Consider the following 22,358-nt stretch of genomic DNA (forward strand, 5'->3'; position numbering starts at 1 on the left):
ATGGGGAGTTTGGGGCAAGGGAGGCAGTTTCCTTTCCTTTCTTTCTTCTTTCCTACCTTCTTTTTCCTTTTTAAATTTTTTTGGCTGCCCATCAGCACACGGAATTCCCGGGCCAGGGATCAGATCTGAGCTGCAGCTGTGCATCCTTTGACCCAGAGTGCCGGGCCGGGGATTAAACCCGGGTCCTTGGGCTGCACAGACGCCAATGATCTCGCTTCGTCCCAGCGGGAACTCCGGGAAGGCAGTTTCAGGATGGCAGAGACCTGAGTTAAGCTCCTTTTGGTTATAAGCAAAGGAGAGGAATCTGGGGGAGAATTAAAGAGACAGCTGACTCAGGATGGCAGGAAGCAGGAGGGCACAGCCACCTGAGGTCAGGCATGGGACCTCTAGTGCTCTGTCATTCATGGGCATTTATAAGACTCCATGCCTGGGGAGTTCCCATTGTGGTGCAGCGGAAACAAATCCGACTAGGAACCAGGAGGTTGCAGGTTCAATCCCTGGCCTCGCTCAGTGGGTTAAGGAACCAGCACTGCCATGAGCTGTGGTGTAGGTCGTAGATGTGGCTCAGAACTGGCGTTGCTGTGGCTGTGGTGTAGACCGGTGGCTACAGCTCTGACTGGACCCCCTAGCCTGGGAACCTCCACATGCTGCAGGTGGTGGCCCTAAAAAAAGACAAAAGATAAATAAATAAATAAATAAATAAATAAATAAAAGACTCCATGCCCAGGATTCGAAAACTCTCTCTCTCTCTCTCTTTTTTTAAGGACTGCACTCGTGGCATATGTAAGTTCCCAGGCTAGGGGTCGAACCGGAGCTGTAGCTGCAGGTCTATGCTACAGCCACAGCGACGGAGGATCCTAGCCGTGTCTGCGACCTGCACCACAGCTCATGGCAATGCTGGATCCTTAACCCACTGAATGAGGCCAGGGATCGAACATGTGTCCTCATGGATACTAGTTGGGTTTGTTACCACTGAGTCACAACGGACACTCCCAAACTCTTGATTCTGGGTTTCAAGTACTGAGGAGATAGACTCTGATGGGCCTATAGCTTGGGTCAAGCTTGGGGTGAGTATCTGACCAGGGGGGGCAAGGCTCCTGCAGCCCGTTTGTGGTTTGGGGAGCCCACCTCTTCGTTCCAGGTCAGTCCCGGCCAGACAAGGGGAAGTGGTCAGGACCTGGGCGGCCATGCGCATCCGTCCACTGGATGCAGTGTTAGCCTTTGAGGAAAGAGCCAGCAGAGAGAGAAAGCGAGGGCGGACTGAGGTGGGGGTGGGTGCTTGGGAAAAAGGCAGGAGCTCAAGGAAGCCTACAGTGGAGGTGTGAGGGTGCCCGCGGCAGTGCCGAAAAAGAGGGTGATGCTGCGTGGGGGTGGATTAGAGAGAGAGGTGATTAGATGTAACTAAGGTGTGGCACAGGGAACCGAGATTCCAGAGATGGGACAGGGGCAGAGTTGACAGGTCTTTTGGCTGCTGGATGTGGGGAGTAGGGGTCAAAGAAGGTGCCCTGGTTTCTAGTTGGCTGGGTGCTTAAGGAGGAGCTGGCTTTGGGGGCGCGAGGATTCAATGCCGGAAGTGGGATTTCCAGGGGGCGCTCCCAGGGCAGCTGGATTCACGGGGCAAAGTCCCGTCTATAGACATGGGTTTGGCAGTTACCGGCCGTAGGGTCACTGGGCCCTGGGAGTGAATAAGACCCCCAGGGAGGGGGCAGCGGATGGAGCAGGAAACACTGTCCACAGAGGGAGACGCAGCAGGAGAGCTTGGGGAGAAGCAGCCAGGGAGGCGGGGAGCTCAGCTCTAGCAATTGTTCCCCAGGCCAGAGACGGCTGACCCTCGCAGGCCCAGGAAGTCCCTGTGGGGGGGACAACGGCAGAGGCTGCCCTCGCCTGAGACCCTGGAGAGGACCCTGAATAGCAGAGTGAGTCCTGGCCTCTTGGGGGGAGGAGCTGCTGGGAAGACAGCTGGGTCTGTCCCCTGCCTTCCTGTGCACCGCCAAGGCCCACCCGGAGGGGCTGCGCTGCCTGCAGGTCTGCGCCAGGAAGGTTACAGCTTTGGGACTGGAGTCAGATCCAAGTGGAGGGATGGGCCCCCGCCCAGATGAGAAGTCACTTTTCCCAAGCCCAGCGCCAAGGAGGGCTGGCAGGGAAGGGCTCCTCTCAGAAGCTGCTGTGGACAGCATGCCTGCCTGGCTGCGCAGGGTGTCGGGGTCACGAGAACCTGGGGCCGTGAGAGAGGCCCTGCTGGACTCCCCTGAGAAGTGCTTCCTGCTGTTCTCTGCACACCTGGTGCCAGTCACGAGGAGGGGGCACCTGTAGGGTCCAGATTCAGAGGCCCAGGGATGCTGGGACCAGCTGGAAGGCTGGGGACTCAGCCAGGGCTCCCTCTGGTCTGCCCTCCTCTGGCTTCAGACTCTGGCCCCCCTCTGTCCCCTGCCCTGCATCCCGTCCTCACCCCTCAGCAGCTGTCACTACCTTCTCTTCCCTGGGACCCCAACCCAGATCTGACTGCAGGGGACAGCCCAGCCACCGCTGCCGCATCCTGCTGCTCCCAAAGCAAAGCCTCATCCTATGTCCCTTTGTCCTTGCGTGGAGGCCGAAGGCAGGGGTCGCACAAGCCACAGACATGATGTCAAAGAAGCTGAGTTGAGAGCACAGAGTACCTGGATTCAAACCCCAGCTCTGCCACTTACATCCTGTGTGGCCTCGGGCAGGTTACCTACCCCCTCGGTGCTCCCATTTCTTCTCAGGAAAAGGAGGCTTGTAACAGTCCTTGCCTCACACAGCTGTGGGATTACATGAGTGACACGTGAACAGAGCAAAGCAACGGCAAGCATTAGCCATATCCTCACGGGCACACTCCAGGGCACCGTCCAGGGCAATTTTCCCAACAACAGATCAGTCTTAACTCTGAAGAAAGAGTTGCCAAGCCTCCTCCCTCCTAATTCGATGTGGGCTGGGATTCAAATGGTAGTTTCCCAGGACTCAGGTCAGAAAAGATTCGGTCCGCACACTGAAAGACATACGGAGGTTCCCAGACTAGGGGTCTAATCAGAGCTACGGCTTGCTGACCTACACCACAGCCACAGCAACGCAGGATCCGAGCCGCATCCATGACCTACACCACAGCTCACGGCAACACCGGATCCTTAGCCCACTGAGCGAGGCCAGGGATTGAACCTGAAACCTCATGGTTCCTAGACAGATTCGTTAACCACTGAGCCCCGACAGGAACTCCTAGAGCTTCTAATTCATGTCTTTCAGTGTGCCTCATCCTATGAGGGGGGTGACTAGATGGGATGGAAGGGCCACCTGGACCGGAACTGATCTGGAAGTTTCCGGAACATGTTCTTTCAGTATCCAGACACCCAGACGACCCAGGAGGAACAAGTGGTCTGTCTCCGTCTGTCCACCTCATCCGCTACCCAGTGGTGCTTCTTCTTCTTTTCCTTGTTTTTTCTTTTTTTGTCTTTTTAGGGCTGTGCCCGCATCATATGGAGGTTCCCAGGCTAGGGGTCAATTGGAGCTGCAGCCGCCGGCCTACGCCACAGCCACAGCAACGCGAGATCCAAGCCATGTCTGTGACCTACAGCACAGGTCATGGCAACACCAGATCCTTAACCCACTGAGCGAGGCCAAGGATTGAACACTCATTGTTCCCAGTGGGATTTGTTTCCACTGCACTACGATGGGAATTCCCTCCTTCTCCTTCTTCTTTTCCTTCTCCTTCTTTCAGCTGTGCCTTTTTGGCATGGGAAGTTCCTGAGCCAGGAATTGAACCTGTGCCACAGCAGTGACCTGAGCTTCTGCAGTGAAAACGCCGGATCCTTAACCCACTGAGCCACAAGGGAACTCTCCCCAAGGGAGCCTCTAGGAGGTCCAGACCATTCTACACTCTCTCTGTCAGTTCCTTGTTTTTCCTCTTCACCCAACACCACTTTAGGTTACAGGGCCCTTTGTATCAACCTCTCTGTTGCCGTTCCCCTCGGCTTTCCTGCCCTATCATGTCACCATTGCACACTCCAGGTGACACCCCAGCCCGAGGTCTGCATCCGGCCCTTGGTGTGCTGTTGAGGCAACCCCGCCATGGCCCAGGCCATGCCCCATTCATGCAGGGTCTCCAGCCTCCCGTGGGCTCACAAGGCCTCCGGCAATCTTGCTGTTTTCTTGGTCCATCTCCACATCGGCTCCTTAGAATGGCCTCTACCTCACGCAGAGGGTCATTATTGGTCAGTTTCCTTCTACAAAACCCACAAACTTACCCGTGTCCACATTCCTCCTTCTCTCCTATCAAACGAAGGACAGGAGATCGGTGAGCCCAGTCCCCCCACTGGGGGCCTGGATCCGCCCTCCCTTCCTCCCCACTCAGGGGCGTTTAAGAGACTCTACCTTGTATCTTAAAATTCTCTTTCTATCAACAAGGACCCATCGCATCTGTCCCATCCTAAAGAAGCTCCTCTGGTCAGTCACAAAGACCCGTCAGTCCCATCGAACCTGTGCTGTTTGTCCCCCCCCAGGTCTGAGAAGCTCCTCCCTTGTCATCTCACATCCCGAGGTGGCACCAACCAACCGATTCCCCGCCTCCATCTTTGCCCCTTCCAATGAATTCTCTCTGCGGGAGGCAGAATCATTGTCCTAAAATAGAGTTCTGGCCAGGCCATTCCTTGGCTTGCAATTCTTCACTGGCTTCCTCACGGCCTTAAGAAACCGTGCCACGCGCTAGGGAGGCCCTGAAGCCCAGGAGAGACCCAAAGGGCCGCTTCTCTTGTCTCGGGGCCCCTCTGCCATTCCTTCTTTCTGGAATCCTCTTCCCAACCTCCCTAGCTTGGCCAGCTCTCTCTCACCCCTCGGGGGCCAGCCGAGACGGCCCTTCTGGGGACTCTTTGGCCCTTTCTTCTTACTCTTGTTTCTCCTAAGACCAATCCTGGCTTCACACAGCAGCCAGCGAGGCCACCGTTCTATGCTGGTCAGAGTCCTCCCCTAATTAAAGTCTTCCTGTTTCTTGGCGTCCTGGGGACAAAGTCTAAATTCCTCAGCTGGGACTCTTTGACAGATGGAAGTAGAGGGAGGGATGTCGCGGAGGCACGTGGAGGCTTCCCGCCCCACGGCTCTCATTTTCTCACCACGAGGGAGGCCAAGTCGTCTGCAGAGAGCAGCGATGGGGGCTGCGGAGGGGGGATGCTGGGGTGCGAAGGGAGTGGAGAGAAGCCGAGGGCCGTGTAGGAGCAGAAGCCGGCCAGGGAGACCCGGCGTAACAGAGGAGCTGAGCTTCAGACCTGGATGAGATGGCTGATGGGGCATCAGGGTGACACCAGGCTGTGTGGGTTTCTCTAGCACCTGCTGCGCCGAGGCGGCAGGTACCGTGAAGGAAGATGGAGGGGTTCATCCACACCGAGGTTTGTTTTGAGGGGTGGGACCAAAGGTTGGGGCAGCGGGCTAAGGGGTTGTGGACTCTGCCAAGAAGTGGGTGAACTGATGGATTTTTTGTTTGTTTGCTTATTTGTTTGCCTTTTAGGGCTGCACATATGGCATATGGTAGTTCCCAGGCTAGGGGTCGAATTGGAGCTGCAGCTGCTGGCCTACACCACAGCCACAGCAACATGGGATGCAAGCCACGTCTGCAACCCACACCACAGCTCACGGCAACGCTGGAGCCTTAACCCCCTGAGTGGGGCCAGGGATCGAACCTGGGTCCTCATGGGTACTAGTCGGGTTCGTAACCAGCTGAGCCACAGCGAGAACTCCTGGGTCACAGAACCTTAATCAGATGGGAGACAGAAGGGGCTGCTTTAGAGAGAGAGCAGAGGGGCCGGTGGTGACTGGTTGCGACGGGGACCAAGATGAGGTTTAGTGAGAGATGCTTTGAGCAAACAGGCTGGAGGTGGGAGGTCATGGGTCGGCTTTGGTGAATGAGGAAGTAGTTGCCTTTCTGCCCTACCTGGGGCCTCCGCCCAGCTCTTAGCACTCAGCTCGTGTTACGGCTGGGTGTGTAGATGCCGACTGCCACTGCCCTTTGGAATAGGTCCTCTGTGGGCAGGAACCATGCTCTCCTTCCCGGGTGAGCCTGACAAGGGCCGGACCCACAGTAGCGGCTCCTTCAGACGTTATCCTGTGGTCCCCTTCCCCTTCCCAAGTTTTCGGCCTCTGTGTTTCTGTTTTCTCTTAGAAATCTTGTGAAAGCGTTCAATCCCATCTCCATGGAAACGAGGCTCCATTCCTGTTTCATAGGATGGAGAGGGATCTGTGGTCCTCGAATGGCCCAGGAGTTGGGTGATGGATGGAGAGCTCCCTCTGGGGAGCCCAGGAAGGATGCGAGTTTCTGGGGCAGAGAGTGTGGGACCTCAGGAGGGAAAGATTCAGGGCCAGCAGCAGACAGCGGGCTCCCTTCCCTCCTCTTCCCAGTTGCAGGTGGGTCTCAGCCGGCTGAGTCCTTCCTCCACCCGCCCGCGTCCTACCGTGCGCCAGGTCCGTGTCAGGAGCTAGGTGACACACAGAGCAGGACGCAGACCCAGCCAGGAGGTGCTCCCTGCCTGGAGAAGGAGACCAGCAGCCAAAGAAGCGCAGATGGGCGTCTACGTGGAGGGCTTGGGCATAGCAAAGGGGCAAATTGCTGGCTCAGGGGGAGAGGGTCAGGGAAGAGCACCTGAGAAGGTGGCTTGAGCGCAGGGTCTTAAAGAGAATGAAGGCAGGAGAGGAGAGCACAGGCGCCCACGAGAAGTGGGAGAGCGTGGTGGGCCCCACACAGTGGGTGGGGTGGGTTGAGGGGAGAGGAAAGCCAGGGGTGTTGGGGGGTCTGCACCGTAGCCTGCAAAAGGAGGGGGGACCTCAGCACCTGTGGTCTCTACCCTGATGCTGGGCGAAGGGAGGGTCTCGTTCGAGGTGGAGAGGAGAGGGGCTCCCCTTTGAACACGTGAAGGCTGGAGAGCTGTGGAATTCCCAGCGACACGGGACATGCCCTCTTCCTTCTACCCATGCGGCCCCTCTCAGGGTTGGCAACACCCTTCCCCCCATCCACCAGCTCAGTGTTTTCTCCAAGAAACTGCATTGATCTTGGCAGCTTAATGCAGTTTTTTCCCGAGAGCCTCTGCAGCTCAACAGCCCTTAGGCGACATGGCTGCCTGGCGTCCCTGCCTCTCTTGGTGACCTCCGTGGGGCTTCCTGTAATCTGCTTCTTGAAGCAGGAAGTGATGCGACAGTAATTAAGGCTCTTGGGTGCTTCTCCAGTGGAACTCTATTCTTGCCTCCACCCCAGGAGGGGAGACACCTTCCTGGGGTGACTCCAAGCAGGAAGGGACTCTTACGTCTAAGCGGGGGTCAAACACCCCTCCCCTGCCTGAGAGCGCAGAGGCAGGCCAGCTGGTGCAGCGACGACGACACAGACCAGGAGGTGCCAGTTTCAGAGGTGGGGTGGGGAGCCACAGCCTCCAGAGAACCAGCTGATAAAACCCCAATACTTCAGGCTTCTTGAATCAGCACGTGAGAAAAGCTAGGACTCCGCCTCTTCCCTGCCGGCGCCACCCTCTCCCTGGGATCAGAGACCCACCGGCGTCCTTAGGCTGAGCGTCCTTCTACCTCCTCTCCCTCCAGCTTCCTAGCGCCTCTGAGGAGAAGCCCCAGGCCTGACTAAGGACACCTTCAGGGCACTTTATTTGCTATTTTTTTGGTCGTGCTCACGGTATGTGGAAGTTCCCAGGCTAGGGATCCAGCCACTGCAGCGGCAATGCCAGATCCTTAACCTGTGGCACCATAAGAAAACTCCTCAAGGCACCTGTTGTCAGCCTGAGCCGGGCAGGAGATGTTCAGGAGATGTTCGCCTTGGAAGGGGCGGCTGTGGGGGGCGGTGGCTGTCGGGGGAGGGAGGGGAGGTGGTTGGATAAAGGCAGCACCAGCAACAGCAGCCACTACTTTTATTGCACATCTGCCATGTGCCTGGACCTTCTACACGTGAGATCGTCCGATCCTAACGATGGATGACCACGAGCACACCCACGACTCTTGAGAAACCGGGTCTCAGAGAGGTTGAGACGCTTGCCCAAGGCCCCCAGCTGCTGAGTGGTGGAGGGGAGACTCAGGCCCGCCACTCCGGAGCCTGTGTAATTTTCACTTTGCCACCACTCAGCCTCCTCGATGAAGGGGGCTCACTGGGGCAGTCTGGTGTGGGCAGTGGCCTCCCCTGGGGAAAGCCGTGGCGGGTGTTACAGAGTTGGCTTTGAGGGGTGTTAGGAAGAGGGGCCAAGGATCTTCAGGGATCCCAGACCCTTCTCTGCCCCGAGGCCAGATGGGCAGACTCTGAGGGTTCCGGGAGCCCCAGGGAGGAGCAGTCCCCTCTCCGTGGTGTGGTGTGTGGGTGCATGCTGGCTCCTCATCACACAGTCCCTTGGAGGGCTGGGCAGTCCTGGGGACACGCATATACATAGAGTCACTCTCCCTCCATGAGTGTGCACACACACACTTGCACACACACTCACTCGCACCCAGGCACGGTTCTGTGGAGGCTGAGGCAGGCTCGGGCTTGGTCAGATGAGGCTGGCGATGCTGGATGTGGTCTCGTGACGCTGACCAGTGGACAACTGTCCTGAGATGCTGAAGACACTGCTGTTGGCACTGAGGCCACTGTGGGTGGAGGGGGCGGCCGCACGCGTCGGGGGGCAGTGTCCACTCACGGCCACCTGATACAGCAGCAGGCCCAGCAGCAAGAGCCCGCCCGAGGCAGCCAGGGTGATGCCCACGGACAGCATGGCCGCCAGCGGCCGGGCAGGGGCAGGCGCCGTGGCCAGCCCCGCCAGTGTCAGGCCGGTGACCAGTAGCACCAGGCCGCTGAGCAGCACGACCAGGGCGTCGGCACCTCCGCCGCTGCGCAGCAGGGCCACGTGGTGGGGCTGGCGGAGGCAGTTCATGTCCTGCACGGCTGAGCTCATCAGCTGCTTAACCAGGACCAGCAGGGCCAGCAGGCAGAGCACTGTGCCCACCGCCAGGCGCCACTCGCCCGAGCGACTGCTGGTGGAGGACAGCAGGGCCACTCCACCCGCCCCACAGCCCGCCACGAGGCCCACAGCCACAGCAAAGCAGAGTGCCGAGCGCCGCGGCTGCTGGGACCACCACAGCTCCACCTGCTCGGCCAGCACATCCGGGGGCAGCCTCCGGCCCAGTGGGGCCTGAGCCTCTCTTCCAGGCATGGCTGAGCTGGCACCGCTAGAAGGGCAGAGGGCAGCGTCAGGGGTCAGAGGTACGGATCATGGCCTGGAGCCCCCCCCACCTGCGTGGCAGCTAGAGGCCCAGAGTCCTGTTCCTCGGACGGTCCAGGGGATGGTCACCACCGCCTGCAGGGGGAGAATCGGACTCGCTGTCTCCCCAGCCCACCTGTCCCTCGTGGTGTCTCCTGGCCGCCTCGGGGATGGTCCCTGGGGATCCTCCCATGTCCCCTGCCATCCCCACCCCCACCCCTGAAAAGCCCCTCCCTAGCACTGCTCTTGGGGAATGCCTGCCCAGTGACCCCAGGAGGGCTCCCTCCATGCAGGGTACCCCCGCCCCTCCAGGGACCCCCTGCCCAGCCGCTGACCTTTCTGGCTCTGGCTCTCTCAGTTGCCTGTCCCATCCCGGCTGGCCGAGGGAGCTGGTGCCACGGTGGACGAGGGCACTGGATGCAGGCTCGGATAAAGCCTCATTCAGGACTCACATGGCCTCAGCTGTCACCGCTGGCTCCTGGGGGGAGGGTCGTGGGGGGGGAGGGGGCTGATGACTTAACCCTTCTGGAGCCAGCGGCCTGACCCTGAATCGTCTCTCTTTGGCGCTGCGGCTCCTTCTCTGAGTCAGGATCCGATCTCTGACACCCTTCCCCCCTAACTTCCCATCCTGTCTCTCAGCCGTGGCGGCTGGTTTCCAAATCCCTCTCTTTCTCAAGCCCGGTTCCCCTCCTGAGCGCCTGCCTCCTCAGGCAGTTGTCTCCTTGACGTCCCACAGGCACCTCCGGTGCAGCAGGTCCCAACCCAAGCTTGTCCTCTCACCCCGAGCCTGCTCCTCCCCTGGTATGCCTTGCTTGTGCAGGTCCCGGATGCCGCTTGAAATATTTCTCCATCCCGTTCCCTGCCCCCCGTCCCACCGCCTCTGCCCTTCAACCGCCATCCCCCCAACTTCCCCCCTGGTCTCCCCACTGCCCCCGCCCCCCATCCTCCTCCACGGTCTCTCTAAAGTGGTGCAAAGGGAAGGAAGGCTCTGGACTGGACCCCCGGCTTCAGTCCCTGCCACCGTGGGAACCCGGCCGAGGGCCCTCACAGTGGTTCCTCATTGAGTGGGTCCTCCAGAGGCCAGTCAGCCGGACTCCCACGGGGCAACATACAGCAGCCCGGCCCCAGCATGCCAGGAGCCCCAGTTCACACGGTGTGTTCCTGTGAAGAGGGCTGGCTGTGGGTTAGTCAGCAGCGGGGCTGGGGGGCCGTCGGAGAATCCCCCAAAGAGTTCACCTCTTGCAGCCTCAGCCTCCTCACCTGACAAGTGAGGACAATAGGCTTTATCTTGAGGGGTGGGGGCATTAAAATCTCCAGGCCAGAGGTCCGGTGGGCATTCTCGGGCCCGCACAGATGCCCCGAGCATGCTTTTTGAATAAAAGGACACAGGCGGAACCCCTAGTCATGCCCCCTGCTCCCTCTCCTCCTGGTGCGTATGAAATAGGCAAGAAAAACAAAATCAGTGTTCTCTCCTCGAATTCAGGATGGGACTCTGGCTTCGCACATGGGACACAAGTCCTGGGTCATCCCGGGAATATGACTTCAGTGGCTGTACGCGGGTTACACCTCTGATGAGGTATTTGTTCTCCTCAACCAGGCGGGGGCTGCCTGGCACACAGGGTGGGAGGGGCAGGGGCAGGTGCCCCCGAGGGGGGAGGGGCCCTGGGATCCGTCCCAGCATTCCCCAGGGCTGTGACTTTGCTGGTCGGGAAGGTGCTTGCACAGGTGTGCTGGGACTGCAGGCCTGGGCTGGGGGTGGCCTGGAGGTTCTCGGGGGAAGAAATGCTGGGAGGAAGTCGGGGGGTGGGAGTGGGGGGGCCATGGGGCACTCACAAGAAGTCTGGCAGTGCTGGATCCGATCTGAGCTAGCAGGGCCGTCAGGTGGGGCGCTCCAGCTCCGTTTCCGGGGGAGGTGCTTCATCTGCCTCACCTGCGCCTAGGTGAGCCCGAGGGAGGGAGGGGGAGGGGGACCAACAGGTGTTTTCAAGGCAGGGCCTGAGCCGATTGGCTGACGTGGCAGTGCTCCTTCAGCTGGGCTGAGGCATTCCTGGGAAGGGAGGGGCTTCTGGCTGCCGCTGTTAGGGCTCGAACACAATTCCCAGATCTGGGCAGCGGGAGGAATGCTGTCCATCAGCCCCAGCGCCTGGGCCCGAACCCATCCCCCAGCTCCAGCCCCTGTTTAGCCTTCGCTCCAGCCCTAAACGCAATCCCAACTGCAGTTTTAAACACTAACCAGAATTCCTAGCTCCAACCGAGGCCCCTACCCACATCTCAGCTGAACCCTGAATCTCAAATGCCAACCTTCTCCCCCAGCCCCATTTCCAAATCCCATTCTGGTCCCAGCCCTGGATCTCAACCCCCAGTCTGGCTTGAAACTTCAATTCTAAATTCTGGAATTAGGTCTCAGACTGCAACCTCGTCCTCCTCGGCCTTGACCCTTGTTCCTGAATGCAGCCCCCAAATCCCCACTCCAAAACTCATATCCTGCCTTAGCCTCAGATTCCAACACCAGCTGACCCCTGGACCCAGCCCCAGTACCTCCATCCCTTGGTGCTTCCCCTGGGCCAGAGCCCACAAGCCCCTCGCCCATTCTCCTTTGAACCTCAAGTGTCTGCCCAGGGGAGTCTGGCCCACCTGGGGAGGTGGGTTTTGAGCTTACAGGGAGGAGGAGGGGGGGAGGCTTTTCGGAGGAGAAATAGGAGCTCCCTTGCTTAAAACACGTGCAGAATGAACCCTTTGGGACAAACTCCACACTCCTTTGCAGGGCTTACAAAACCCCTGCCACCCACAGTAGGCCAGTCATTTGCCCCTGGCCCCTGCCCTCTCGCTGGAATGTGCATCGTTCAGTTATGCAGGCTCTGCCCTGCTCTGCCCTTCCGGTCGGTTTTTGAACTCACAGTTCCCTCTCCCTGGGATATTTACCATCCCCCAGCCTCAGTCTGGTTAACTCAGCTTCTTCAACAGAGATGTCACCTCCTCCAGGAAGCCCTCCTTGAGCTCCAGACTGGTTTAGGTACCTCTTTGGGGCATCCATGCCCCCTACCCCACCCCGTGCTTCCCTCACCACCACTCTCACCGCATGCGCTCTCATGGTCCTTCTTTTCTTACCTGGCGTTACCCCCCAGACACAGGGTTCCCGGTGAGTACAAGCTTAGCGCCTGTTTTCTAACTATCGTGGTGACCTCGGCAGGCAGCCCTGTGCCTGGCTCATGGGAAGTAATCAACCAGTAAATGCTGAATAAATGTGTCAACAGCACGGTGTAGGGTGTAAAGCAGGGAGCCTGTGAGATGAAGCTGGAAAAACAAATTTGGCTCACGTGGCACAGGGCCTTGAATGCCTTGGTGAGGCATTTGAAGGGTTCTGGAGTATAACAAGGTCTGCCTCTAACAGGTGAAGCTGGCACCACACCCCACACAGTGGCGAGGGGGGCTGGGTGGAGGTGGTCCCAGGCTGGGTGGAACCCCTGGTCGGGCCTCCTGCTCCCGCTCCTCCTGGTGTGTATGAAATCGGCAAGAAAACAAAATCGTAGGTGTCAGTCCATCATCAGCACACGAAATAATTATGCTGGACCGTCCAGGTTTCTCCTTGCTCTGTGGAGGTGACTGCGGGGGCTGGTGACAACTAGAGCAGGACCGTCCATCTAACAGAAAGGTTACACGAGCCACACTACGTAATTTAAAATTGTCTAGTAACCAGGTTAAAAAAGTAAAAAGAGACAGGTGAAACTGATACAATAACATTTTTCTTTACACCCCTTTCATGACATACACATAAGACACGACACCATAAAACTCCTAGGAGAGAACGTAAAACATTCTCTGTAGAAACTGCACAAAGGCTTTCTTGGGTCAGTCTCCCAAGGCAATCAAAATAAAAACAAAAATAAACAAACGAGACTTAAACATGCAAGCTTTTGCACAGCAAAGGAAATCATGAAAAAAAAAAAAAAAAAAAACAACCCTGAAAAGACGTGTCCATTGACAGATGAATGGATTAAGAAGATGTGGTATATATACACAATGGAATACTACTCGGCCATAAAAAGAACAAAATAATGGCATTTGCAGCCACATGGATGCAACTAGAGGTTCTCATACTAAGTCAGAAAGAGAAAAAGGCAAATACCATACGACGTCCCTTATATATGGAATTTAAACATGGCGCAAATGAACCTGTCTACGAAACAGACTCACAGACATGGAGAACACGCTTGTGGTTGTCGAGGAGGAGGAAAGAGGAAGTGGTGTGGACTGGGTGTTTGGCGCTAGTGGAGGCAAACCATTGCCTTTAGAAAGCATAAACCTTAAGGTCTTACTGTATGGCACGGGGAACCATATCCACTCTCCTGGGACAGACCATCATGGAAGATAATATAACAAAGAATGTAAAATCATTTTCTTTTAGCCACAAATATTTTCATTTTAACATGCAAATCATTAATGAGCTCTTTGCCTTTTATTTATTTATTTATTTATTTATTTTTGTCTTTTTGCCTTTTCTAGGGCCGTTCCCGCGGCATATGGAGGTTCCCAGGCTAGGGGTTGAATTGGAGCTGTAGCCACCGGCCTACACCAGAGCCACAGCCACGCGGGATCCGAGCCGAGTCTGCAACCTACACCACAGCTCACGGCAACGCCAGATCCTTAACCCACTGAGCAAGGCCAGGGATCAAACCCGCGACCTCATGGTTCCTAGTTGGATTCGGTAACCACTGCGCCACGACGGGAACTCCCTATTTGCCTTTTATTTTGTCCTGGAAATTCGCTGTGTTTTATACTTGCAGGTCTTCTCTGCTCAGTCCGGCCACAGGCGGCGGGCAGCTGCCTCACTGGACGGTGCAGCTCTAGGTGACTTCTCCCTCAAGGGTAAGTTGGGGCAGGCTGGATTTTGGGGACAACCACGTGGAGGTGTGCCCCTTGGCAAAGCATTATAAAGGAGTTCCCTGTCCCGGGACAAACGAGGGCAGGGGCCTGGCAGGGCCCGGCCGCCGGGTACTCCTCTGGCACGTCTGATGTTTATTTTTCCTCCGGGTCCGAGGAGGGACTGCTCCCAAACAGACCCTCGGGTCAGCTGCCCAGATAGAGCTGGGCAGGGGAAGGCATGCCATCCCCCCTTCTCCGGCTTCCCCTGGGGGTTCGAAGGGAACTTTTTGGGTGGAGGGAACAACGCCGAAAAGCTCTCTGCGTTTAAACATTGACTGAGGACGACTTTGCACTCACTCTGGATCTTGTCAAATACCTTGGAGCGAACGTGGTCAGGCAGGCTCCCGCAGGGCTGTTGAACTCTGTCCCCAAAGCAGAGGCTGTTGGTGCAGCTCAGATGGACGGTAGTGAAGGCGGGGGTGGGGTGGGGTTCTCGGGGTGGAAAGGCAGCAGCAGGCAGGGAGCGCAGATTCTAACTGGTCCCTTCACCCTGCAGCCTAGCTTCCCTGCTCCTACCACATTCCCAGCTCAGACTCTTCTCCACCTGGAAGCTATTGCAGTCCGGTTATAAGGTGGAGCAGGTGACGTCCCTGCTGGGCTCGAGTCCCCCACGCAGTGGCCAGAGTCCTCCCGCCCTCTCTAAGACCTCTCTGTCACCCCTGCTGTCCCTCTGTTGCCTGCGCTGGCTCTGAGACTTTGCCCTGGCTGTTCCCTCTGCCGGGAATGCTTCCTCCCACGTGGCTCCCTCCCTCGCTGTCCCTCTGGAAAGGGCTCGCATGGCACCTTCTCCGTGAGACTTCCCAGCAGTTCGGTGGAACATCACAGGCTTCCCCTCCTTCCTGCCTCCCCGCCCTCAGTTCTTTGACTTCCTTCATTCTCCTGTGCTTCTCCCTAGCATGTGTCGCTGTCTACATGCTGCATGTTTTTCTCATCTGTCTGGAATATTGTCTGACTAGCCCCGCGGAAGATGAGCTTCACACAGGGAGGGAGTTGTGCATCCTAGCTCCTAGAACAGGCCCAGCATAACATAGGTGTTCAGTGAATGCTTGTTGAATGAATAATAGAGAGAATACTGAGTTTGGAACTACATGCACCTTGAAGGACCCCATCCCAGCTCTAGCTCTGCAACCTTAGAAAAATGTCATTTTTTAAAAAAGAGTTAGATTTTATTTTTAATTTAATTAATTAATTAATTTATTTATTTTGCTTTTTAGGGCCACACCCACGGCATATGGAGGTTCCCAGGCTAGGGGTCAAATCGGAGCTACAGCTGCTGGCCTACACCACAGTCACAGCACAGTGATGCCCAATCCGAGCCGTGTCTTTGATCTACACCACAGCTCATGGCAACACTGGATCCTTAACCCACTGAATGAGGCCTGGGATCGAACCCGCCACCTCGTGGTTGCTAGTCGGATTTGTTTATGCTGCTCCACAACGGGAACTCCAGAAAAATGTCTTAATGTCCCCGTGTCCTAGTCTCTTCATTTGTAAAATGGGGACAATAGAACTTGCTCTAAATAGATTGGGGGGGGGAATTAAATAATACAATCGTCCAGCAAACATTTACTGTCTCCCTTCTCTGGACCAGGGATTGTGCAGGTACGGGAGGTACAGTGTTGAGCAAAAGAGTCCGGTCTCCGCCGCCCTGAAGGGCAGCTGGAGGATAAAGGGCTTACAGGACAGGTGCCACAGTAGGTCTTCAATGGCTCCAGGCCCCTCGCCCCCACCCCATGTTCCACGAATGACAGGCGTCTGAGAGTGACATCTTCTGGAGTATTTGCCCCACCCTCAATGACCAACCTCACTCTAGGGCTGAACCCCAGGAACCAGGATTATATTCTGTGACCCCCTTCTGTGGGTACAGTTGATGGGATAGAGGTGGGCCCCAGACTCAAGCTAAGCCCTTCTGGCAGTTTAAAGTCAGACTAGCAATCGCATGTCAGCCTGGGGGCTTCTACTCATGGGATGCCAAGGGTCCCCTCAGCCAGCCGAACTCTCCAGCTGAACAGAGAGGCAAGAACAAAAGAGGGGGGGGGAGGTCCAGCTATGTCCCTGGCCTTGGTTCAAGTCCTTCTTAAGGCCTGGTGGTATCTCTGCCCTAAGATTCCGTGAGGGCACCTCCCCTCCCGGACCTAAATCCAGATAATAAACTTCTCCTTTTTAGCTTAAAATGGGTGGACTTGGTTTCTGTTATTTGTTTTTTGTTTGTTTGTTTGTTTTCAGCCACGCCCACAGCAGGTGGACATTCCCAGGCCATAGATTGAACCTGCATCACACCGGTGACCCGAGCTGCCACAATGGCAATGCCAGATCTTTAACCCACTGTGCCGCAAGGGAACTCCCGACTCCCAGTTTCTAAGCACAGTAGGTGCCGCTGCGTATGTTCTGGCCGACACTCGCTGCCCTGCCAAATCCCAGCACGTGACACATAGTAGATGCGCAAGAACTACAAATGCTTATACGTGACGGGTCATCGTGGCTGATCAGCCATCCTTGCCTTCCTGCTGCCTGGCACAGAGCGCAATTACTTCCTTGTGAAGCTGCTCCCCAGGCCCGCTCAGCTCAGGGGCGTCTGATGGCATCTCAGACACAGCCAGAGCATAAGCAGACCCCAGAACCTCTGAGGTCTAGGGGAGCTCGCCCCAACAGAGCTCAGGGAGAATGAGCTGGTCCTGGCATGCCTTCTCTCTCACCTCTCACTCCAAACCTAGAGCAATGATTGCTGGGGGTCTGAGCTGGACACACGGATATTCCCAGGCTCACCAGGCCCCTTGCAGCCCTTGCTGGGAGCAGCCGGTTGGTGATGGCTGGTCATGCTTTGAGTAAGAGGCAGTGGCCGGGGGACAGGGGTCTCTGCCTCCTCTCTTGGAGGCTTGGGTGGCTTCTAAGACTACTTTGACCCATAGAATATGGAAAAAGTTATAATGTTGCATTTCCGGGCCTAGGACTAAAGAGAGTGGCAACTTAAACTCCCCTAGGAGTTGAAACCCAGCCTCATTCTCTGAGAAGGGCTATGCCCTGCCTGTTAAGAAGTCCTTGTTTCTAGTTGAGCTCGGAGCTGATGGCCACTAAAATGTGCCAGCCCTGTGAGGAGCTTCCTTTGGAGTCCACCCTTCAGCCTCAGTCACCCTCCCCAGCTGATGCGACGTAGAGCTGAGATCAAGGACCAAGGGAAGTCCTTCTGGAACTCCCCACTTATAAAATGATAAGCCAAGTCAGACTCTTGCTTTAAGCCACAAAGTGTTGGTGTAGTTTTTGGGTTTTGTTTTTTTTTTGTTCTTGCTTTTTAGGGCCGCACCCTCGGCTTATGGAGGTTCCCAGGCTGGGCACTAATTAGAGCCGCAGCTGCCAGCCTACGCCAGAGCCACAGCCATGCCAGATCCGAGCCATGTCTGTGACCTACACCACAGCTCACGGCAATGCCAGATCCTTAATCCACGGAGCGAGGCCAGGGATCAAACCCTCAACCTCATGGCTCCTAGTCGGATTCGTTACCTGAGGAACATGGAATTTCCCAGCCTAGGGGTCAAAGCAGAGCTACAGCTGCCAGGCACAGCCACAGCCACAGCGACATGGGATCTGAGCCATGTCTGTGACCTACACCACAGCTCATGGCAACGTTGGTCCTTAGTCCACTGGTTGTGGCCAGGGATCGAACCCAAGTCCTCATGGATACTAGTTGGGTTTGCCACCACTGAGCCATGATGGGAACTCCCAGAATTTTCTAAATAAGATGGAGGAATTTTATTCTTGCAAAGGAAGGGACTATTGAAAGGAGATGAAAACTCAGACTAGAAAACTGTGCTAGGAGTTTCCCAGTGGCCTAGCGGTTAAGGATTTGGTGTCATTGCTGTGGCTGGGGTTTGATCCCTGGCCCAGGAACTTAAGCATGCCATAGGTATTGCCAACAAACAAACAAACAAAAAAACAAAAAGCAACTCTTCTAGGCTGAAGATTATTCATTACTCTCGAAACATCTGAAAATAGGAGTTCCCTTGTGGCACCGCAAGTTAAGGATCTTGCATTGCCACTGCAGTGGCTTGGGTCACTGCTGAGTTGTGGTTCCATGCTTGGCCTGGGAACTTCTGCATGCCTTGGGTGCAGCCAAACACCCCTCCCAATTCAGAAAATATTTTATAGTACATACTATGAAATATTGATAATATTTATTAATAATAGATAAAAATACATAACAATGACTATACATATCTAATATAATGCAACTTGTATAACAGTGGGAGTCATAATTTTAGAATATTTAATCCTACATTGTAAGAAAAGAATGCAAATAATTTGTCTCATTTCTGTAAATCCATTAAAAATTAAAGAAACCATGGACGAACAATAAACTGAAGCAATAAACCAATACTATTTGCGTTGCTAAGATGAATTTTAACAGAATGGCAGAATAATAAACCTTATCTGTGGGGAAACGTGGGAGGTTAAAAACTTCAGCAAATCCTTGTCTTTTCTTCCGGAAAACCTTTCTAGGAAGCAGGCTTTCATTACCCAAAAGAAATGCACTGCTTAAATGGAAGATGCGTGCAGGGTCAGCGGTTCCTTAGTCACACTAGTCCTTTAGTTTTGAGAATAATAGCAGGGATCCCGAGAAGCCTGTTGTCTCTCCTTGTTTTGAAGCCGCATTTAGTTTCCTTGACACCTCCGTCCTTCATGACGATTGTCGTCTGACTCTGGAGGAGTGACACTCAGATGCTTCCATTTTTCTCAAACATGTTTTTCTAGCAGCTCCATGAAGCCAAAATATTTGTATTCTTCTAGAGCCGTAACCGAACAGGACCCTGGGAGGCCTCCCCTGAGGGGACCCCGACTCATGTCCTCCACCAGCCTTTTATCTATAGAAAAACTTGAGTCAAAGAACCCATCTAATCAGAGTAGTGAAAAAGTGCAGCGAAAAAAGCAAACAGTGATCGTAATTCAGCCATTCAAAAGAGTCAAGGACTTCACTTCCTCAAAGACGATAGATCATATTCTGAGCCGTGTCCTTGAAGCTGTTTCGCAGGTGCCGAAGCCCCCGCCAGGGGGCTTGGATGCTGGATGCTGCCCACCAGCAATGGAGACCCCAGACCAGCTGGAACCAGAAGGTTGATGACACTGACTCCCAGTGACCTCACCTCCCACCCATCCGGAAAAGGCCCATGAGCTGATCAGCCCGGCTCCTCAGATGCTGAAGACTCCTCACGACCCGCTCTGTGCCTGGTGATGAAACTGCTTTTTCTGTTTCCTCCAACTCTGCCTCTGGTTTCTATTTGGCATCGGCGTACAGAGGCAGCCGCGATTTTGGCAACAGGGTTGCACTTACACTAATTGTCATGGGCGTTTATCCCTTCTCATTGGATGTCTCATCCCAAGTCTAGGTTCGATTAATATAGATTTTCCTCCCAATGCGGCAGTGTTATCTCGTGCCCCGTCCCTGTGCCGCCTCTGAGACTCTAATACAACCTAATGTTAATGTGTGAAACAGAGAAAGAAGAGAAGCCCTGGGGAGAGGTAGACACTGAAGTCAGAACTTCTGCGGGGCAGGGTTTTCAGTGCTGGGAGGACAGGAGGGTGGAGGAGGCTCAGCTGGGCAGCTCACACTGCCAGCCACAGCCGACGCCAAGACTCTAGAAGAACAGGAGGAGAGCCAAAGAATGTCTGGGGCCCAGCGAAAGGGCAGCGCCAAAGGGACAGCTGTCACACCAGCACTGACTCAGTCCCAGAGATCAGCAGTGGACTGTACCCAGAAGAACAAGAGTCCCTCTGCCAATGCCTGGGCCCTTGGGTGACCAGCAGGAGGAGGTGGCTGCCCAGCCCACCCCATCAGTGCGGGGTTAACTGGCCCGAGGAGCCTGGAAAGGAGGAGGTGGTACCAGTGGGGTGAGAACCTTGCCATGAGGTCAGGACAGGCAAAGTGAGGAGGTGCAGCAGCCACCCAACCAACACGACCTGGCAGGTTGCCATGGGAACAGATATGCTAGCAAGAAGCTGTGCTCACCCCTGCGCCTCTGAGAAAGCATCCTGCCGACCTGCTGGCTTAGGTGCCAGTCTTTGCTCGTGTGGGGCTCTCCCTTGGCCCACCTCATCCGCACCAGCTGGACCACAGCCAGCCACTGGCTTAGGCACTGGGTTCTCCTTTCATTTCTGGTTTAGACCCTGCTGGCCTCACACTCCTGTGACCTCCCCTGACACCCCCCCCCAACCCCTGCCCCAACTTGGCCCAGTGTTCTGTTGAGACTCCCTGCAGGGCTGGCTTTAGAGCCTGGGATGTGGATGCTATGAGGCAAATGGAGCTGCAGTCCTGGTCCCACTGTGACCCCATACCAGCTGCTTCACTCCTCCTTGGTTTTGGTTGCCTCCTTGGCAATCTAAGGCCCACTTTGTAGGTGAAATGTGAGATCTTCATCCTAAGGCTTTTATTTTTTTTTATTTAAAAAATTTTTTTATGGCCCTACCTGCGGCATATGGAGGTTCCCAGGCTAGGGGCTGAATGAGAGCTGCAGCTGCAGGCCTACGCCAGAGCCACAGCATCGCGGGATCTGAGCCGCACCTCGTGGCAACACCAGATCTTTAATCCACTGTGTGAGGCCAAGGATGGAACCTGCATCCTCATGGAGACTATATCAGGTTCTTAACCCACTGAGCCACAATGGGAACTCCTAAGGCCTTTTTAAGTTGAACAATCTGTCATTTGAACGTTGCTGCTTCCCAGCCAGTGAATTTCCTTCAGACTCACAGGAGCCCCAGTTTCCCTGCATGTTCCCTCTTCTTGGGTCCCTCTCTCTCCCCCTTGCGAGGCTAACTCCTTCCAGTCCTTAGGTCAGAACTCTCTGCCCCGCATCTCTGCGGCCACCATCTCGGCCTCAGCACTGACCCTCTCACATGTGGTCAGCCAGTGGCCTCCTGACGGACCCTCAGGCCCCCTAGGCCAGTGTCCCAGGCAGACATCCGAGCTGAGCTTAGATAACAGTCACAACCCCTGCCCGGGGAACTGAGAGCCTAGGAGGAGAGGCGGCATCAAGCTGAACGGACAAATTACAGTGACGGTTAGGAAGGAAAAGAACGAGGTGAGGCTCGATGGGGAGGAAGGATCAAGAATGCCTCTTTTCTTCTTTTTCTGTTTTTGTTTTTTTAGGGCCGCACCCGCGGCATATGGAGGTTCCCAGGCTAGGGGTCTAATCGGAGCTGTAGCCGCCAGCCTACACCACAGCCACAGCAAAACGCGGGATCCGAGCCGCATCTGCGACCCACACCACTGAGCGAGGCCAGGGATCGAACCTGCAACCTCATGGTTCCCAGTCGGATTCGTTTCCGCTGCACCAAGAGAGTTTTTTCTGAGGAAGTGACTTTTGGTTACGATCTGAAGGAGGAGGAGAGGTTCACTGAGGGAAGGGTGATGGTGAGAGCCTTTCAGGCAAAGGGTATATGTGGAAAGACCTAGAGGCAAGAAAGAACTTAGCTTCTCTTAGAACTGAAAGGAGCCTGCGTGGCAAGAGCTTGGGGAAGTGGTGGGGAGTGACTCTCGGTGGCTCAGGACTGGCCTCTGGACAGTCTCCTATCTGTCATGTACCTTCATGACCTTGTGCCACCTGGACCCACTGGCCTCCCTCGCCTCATTCGGAGTCAGTTTCTTCTGCAAAGGGTCAAAGTCTGGGATGGAGAAGCCTGAGTTCCGGGGGGGCCCCGTCTTCTCGGCTCGGTCATGTCCTGGGCGACTGCGGTGGCTGAATCGGTCAGAGGATACTGAACTTCTTCCTGCTCCTGGGCCGGTCTCCCAGTGGGCAGAGGACATAGAAGGGGGCACACTGCTCTGGAGGGGACAAGCTGGCCACTGCGACAGGGTGTGGGCGGGGTGGGAGGTTGCTAAGGAGCAAGAGTCCTATATAGACTTTGCTTCGTGGTCTCTGCCCTGCATCTTTGCTGTCCCCAGCCTTCAGGGGGCCCTTGCCTCATGTGACAGCTATGTCTCAGCTCTCACTGAGAAAACGAGCCCACGACCAGTGGCCAGAGTTGGGATAAAGCAGACTGGGGAAGGTGGGGGACGCCTCGGAGATGCCAGGTTTAAGAGAGCCAGCAGGGACCAGTAGAGACCCGGAGCCTAATTGTTATTTGGTTATTAGAAGGGTGTCTGACTTCTGCGGGTGGGAGAAGACAGAGACAGCCGGGTTCTAGTCCTTCGTTCTTAGTGCACAAAACCCCACCTTTGCCGGTACTTAT

General features: G+C 55.7%; 1 protein-coding gene across 11 annotated transcripts; it reads right to left on the reverse strand.

Annotated features, from left to right (window-relative positions):
- Window positions 7,885-13,128, reverse strand: TMEM125 (transmembrane protein 125). 11 transcript variants are annotated; one of them, XM_021096899.1, is made up of 5 exons: window positions 11,052-11,399; window positions 10,479-10,644; window positions 10,267-10,379; window positions 9,554-9,696; window positions 7,885-9,314 (listed from the first exon to the last, which is right to left on the reverse strand). In XM_021096899.1, exon 5 carries the CDS (start codon window positions 9,168-9,170, stop codon window positions 8,511-8,513), a length of 660 nt encoding a protein of 219 aa, XP_020952558.1. In that variant the 5' UTR covers window positions 9,171-9,314; window positions 9,554-9,696; window positions 10,267-10,379; window positions 10,479-10,644; window positions 11,052-11,399; the 3' UTR covers window positions 7,885-8,510. The 11 variants fall into 11 exon arrangements, with proteins under 11 accessions (XP_020952558.1, XP_020952557.1, XP_020952556.1 ...); XM_021096898.1 differs by lacking the exons at window positions 10,267-10,379; window positions 10,479-10,644 and adding an exon at window positions 12,327-13,128 and having other exon boundaries at window positions 11,052-11,154; XM_021096897.1 differs by lacking the exons at window positions 10,267-10,379; window positions 10,479-10,644 and adding an exon at window positions 12,327-13,128 and having other exon boundaries at window positions 11,052-11,322.

This window comes from Sus scrofa, chromosome 6 (assembly GCF_000003025.6).
Source record: "Sus scrofa isolate TJ Tabasco breed Duroc chromosome 6, Sscrofa11.1, whole genome shotgun sequence".
NCBI lineage: Eukaryota > Metazoa > Chordata > Mammalia > Artiodactyla > Suidae > Sus > Sus scrofa.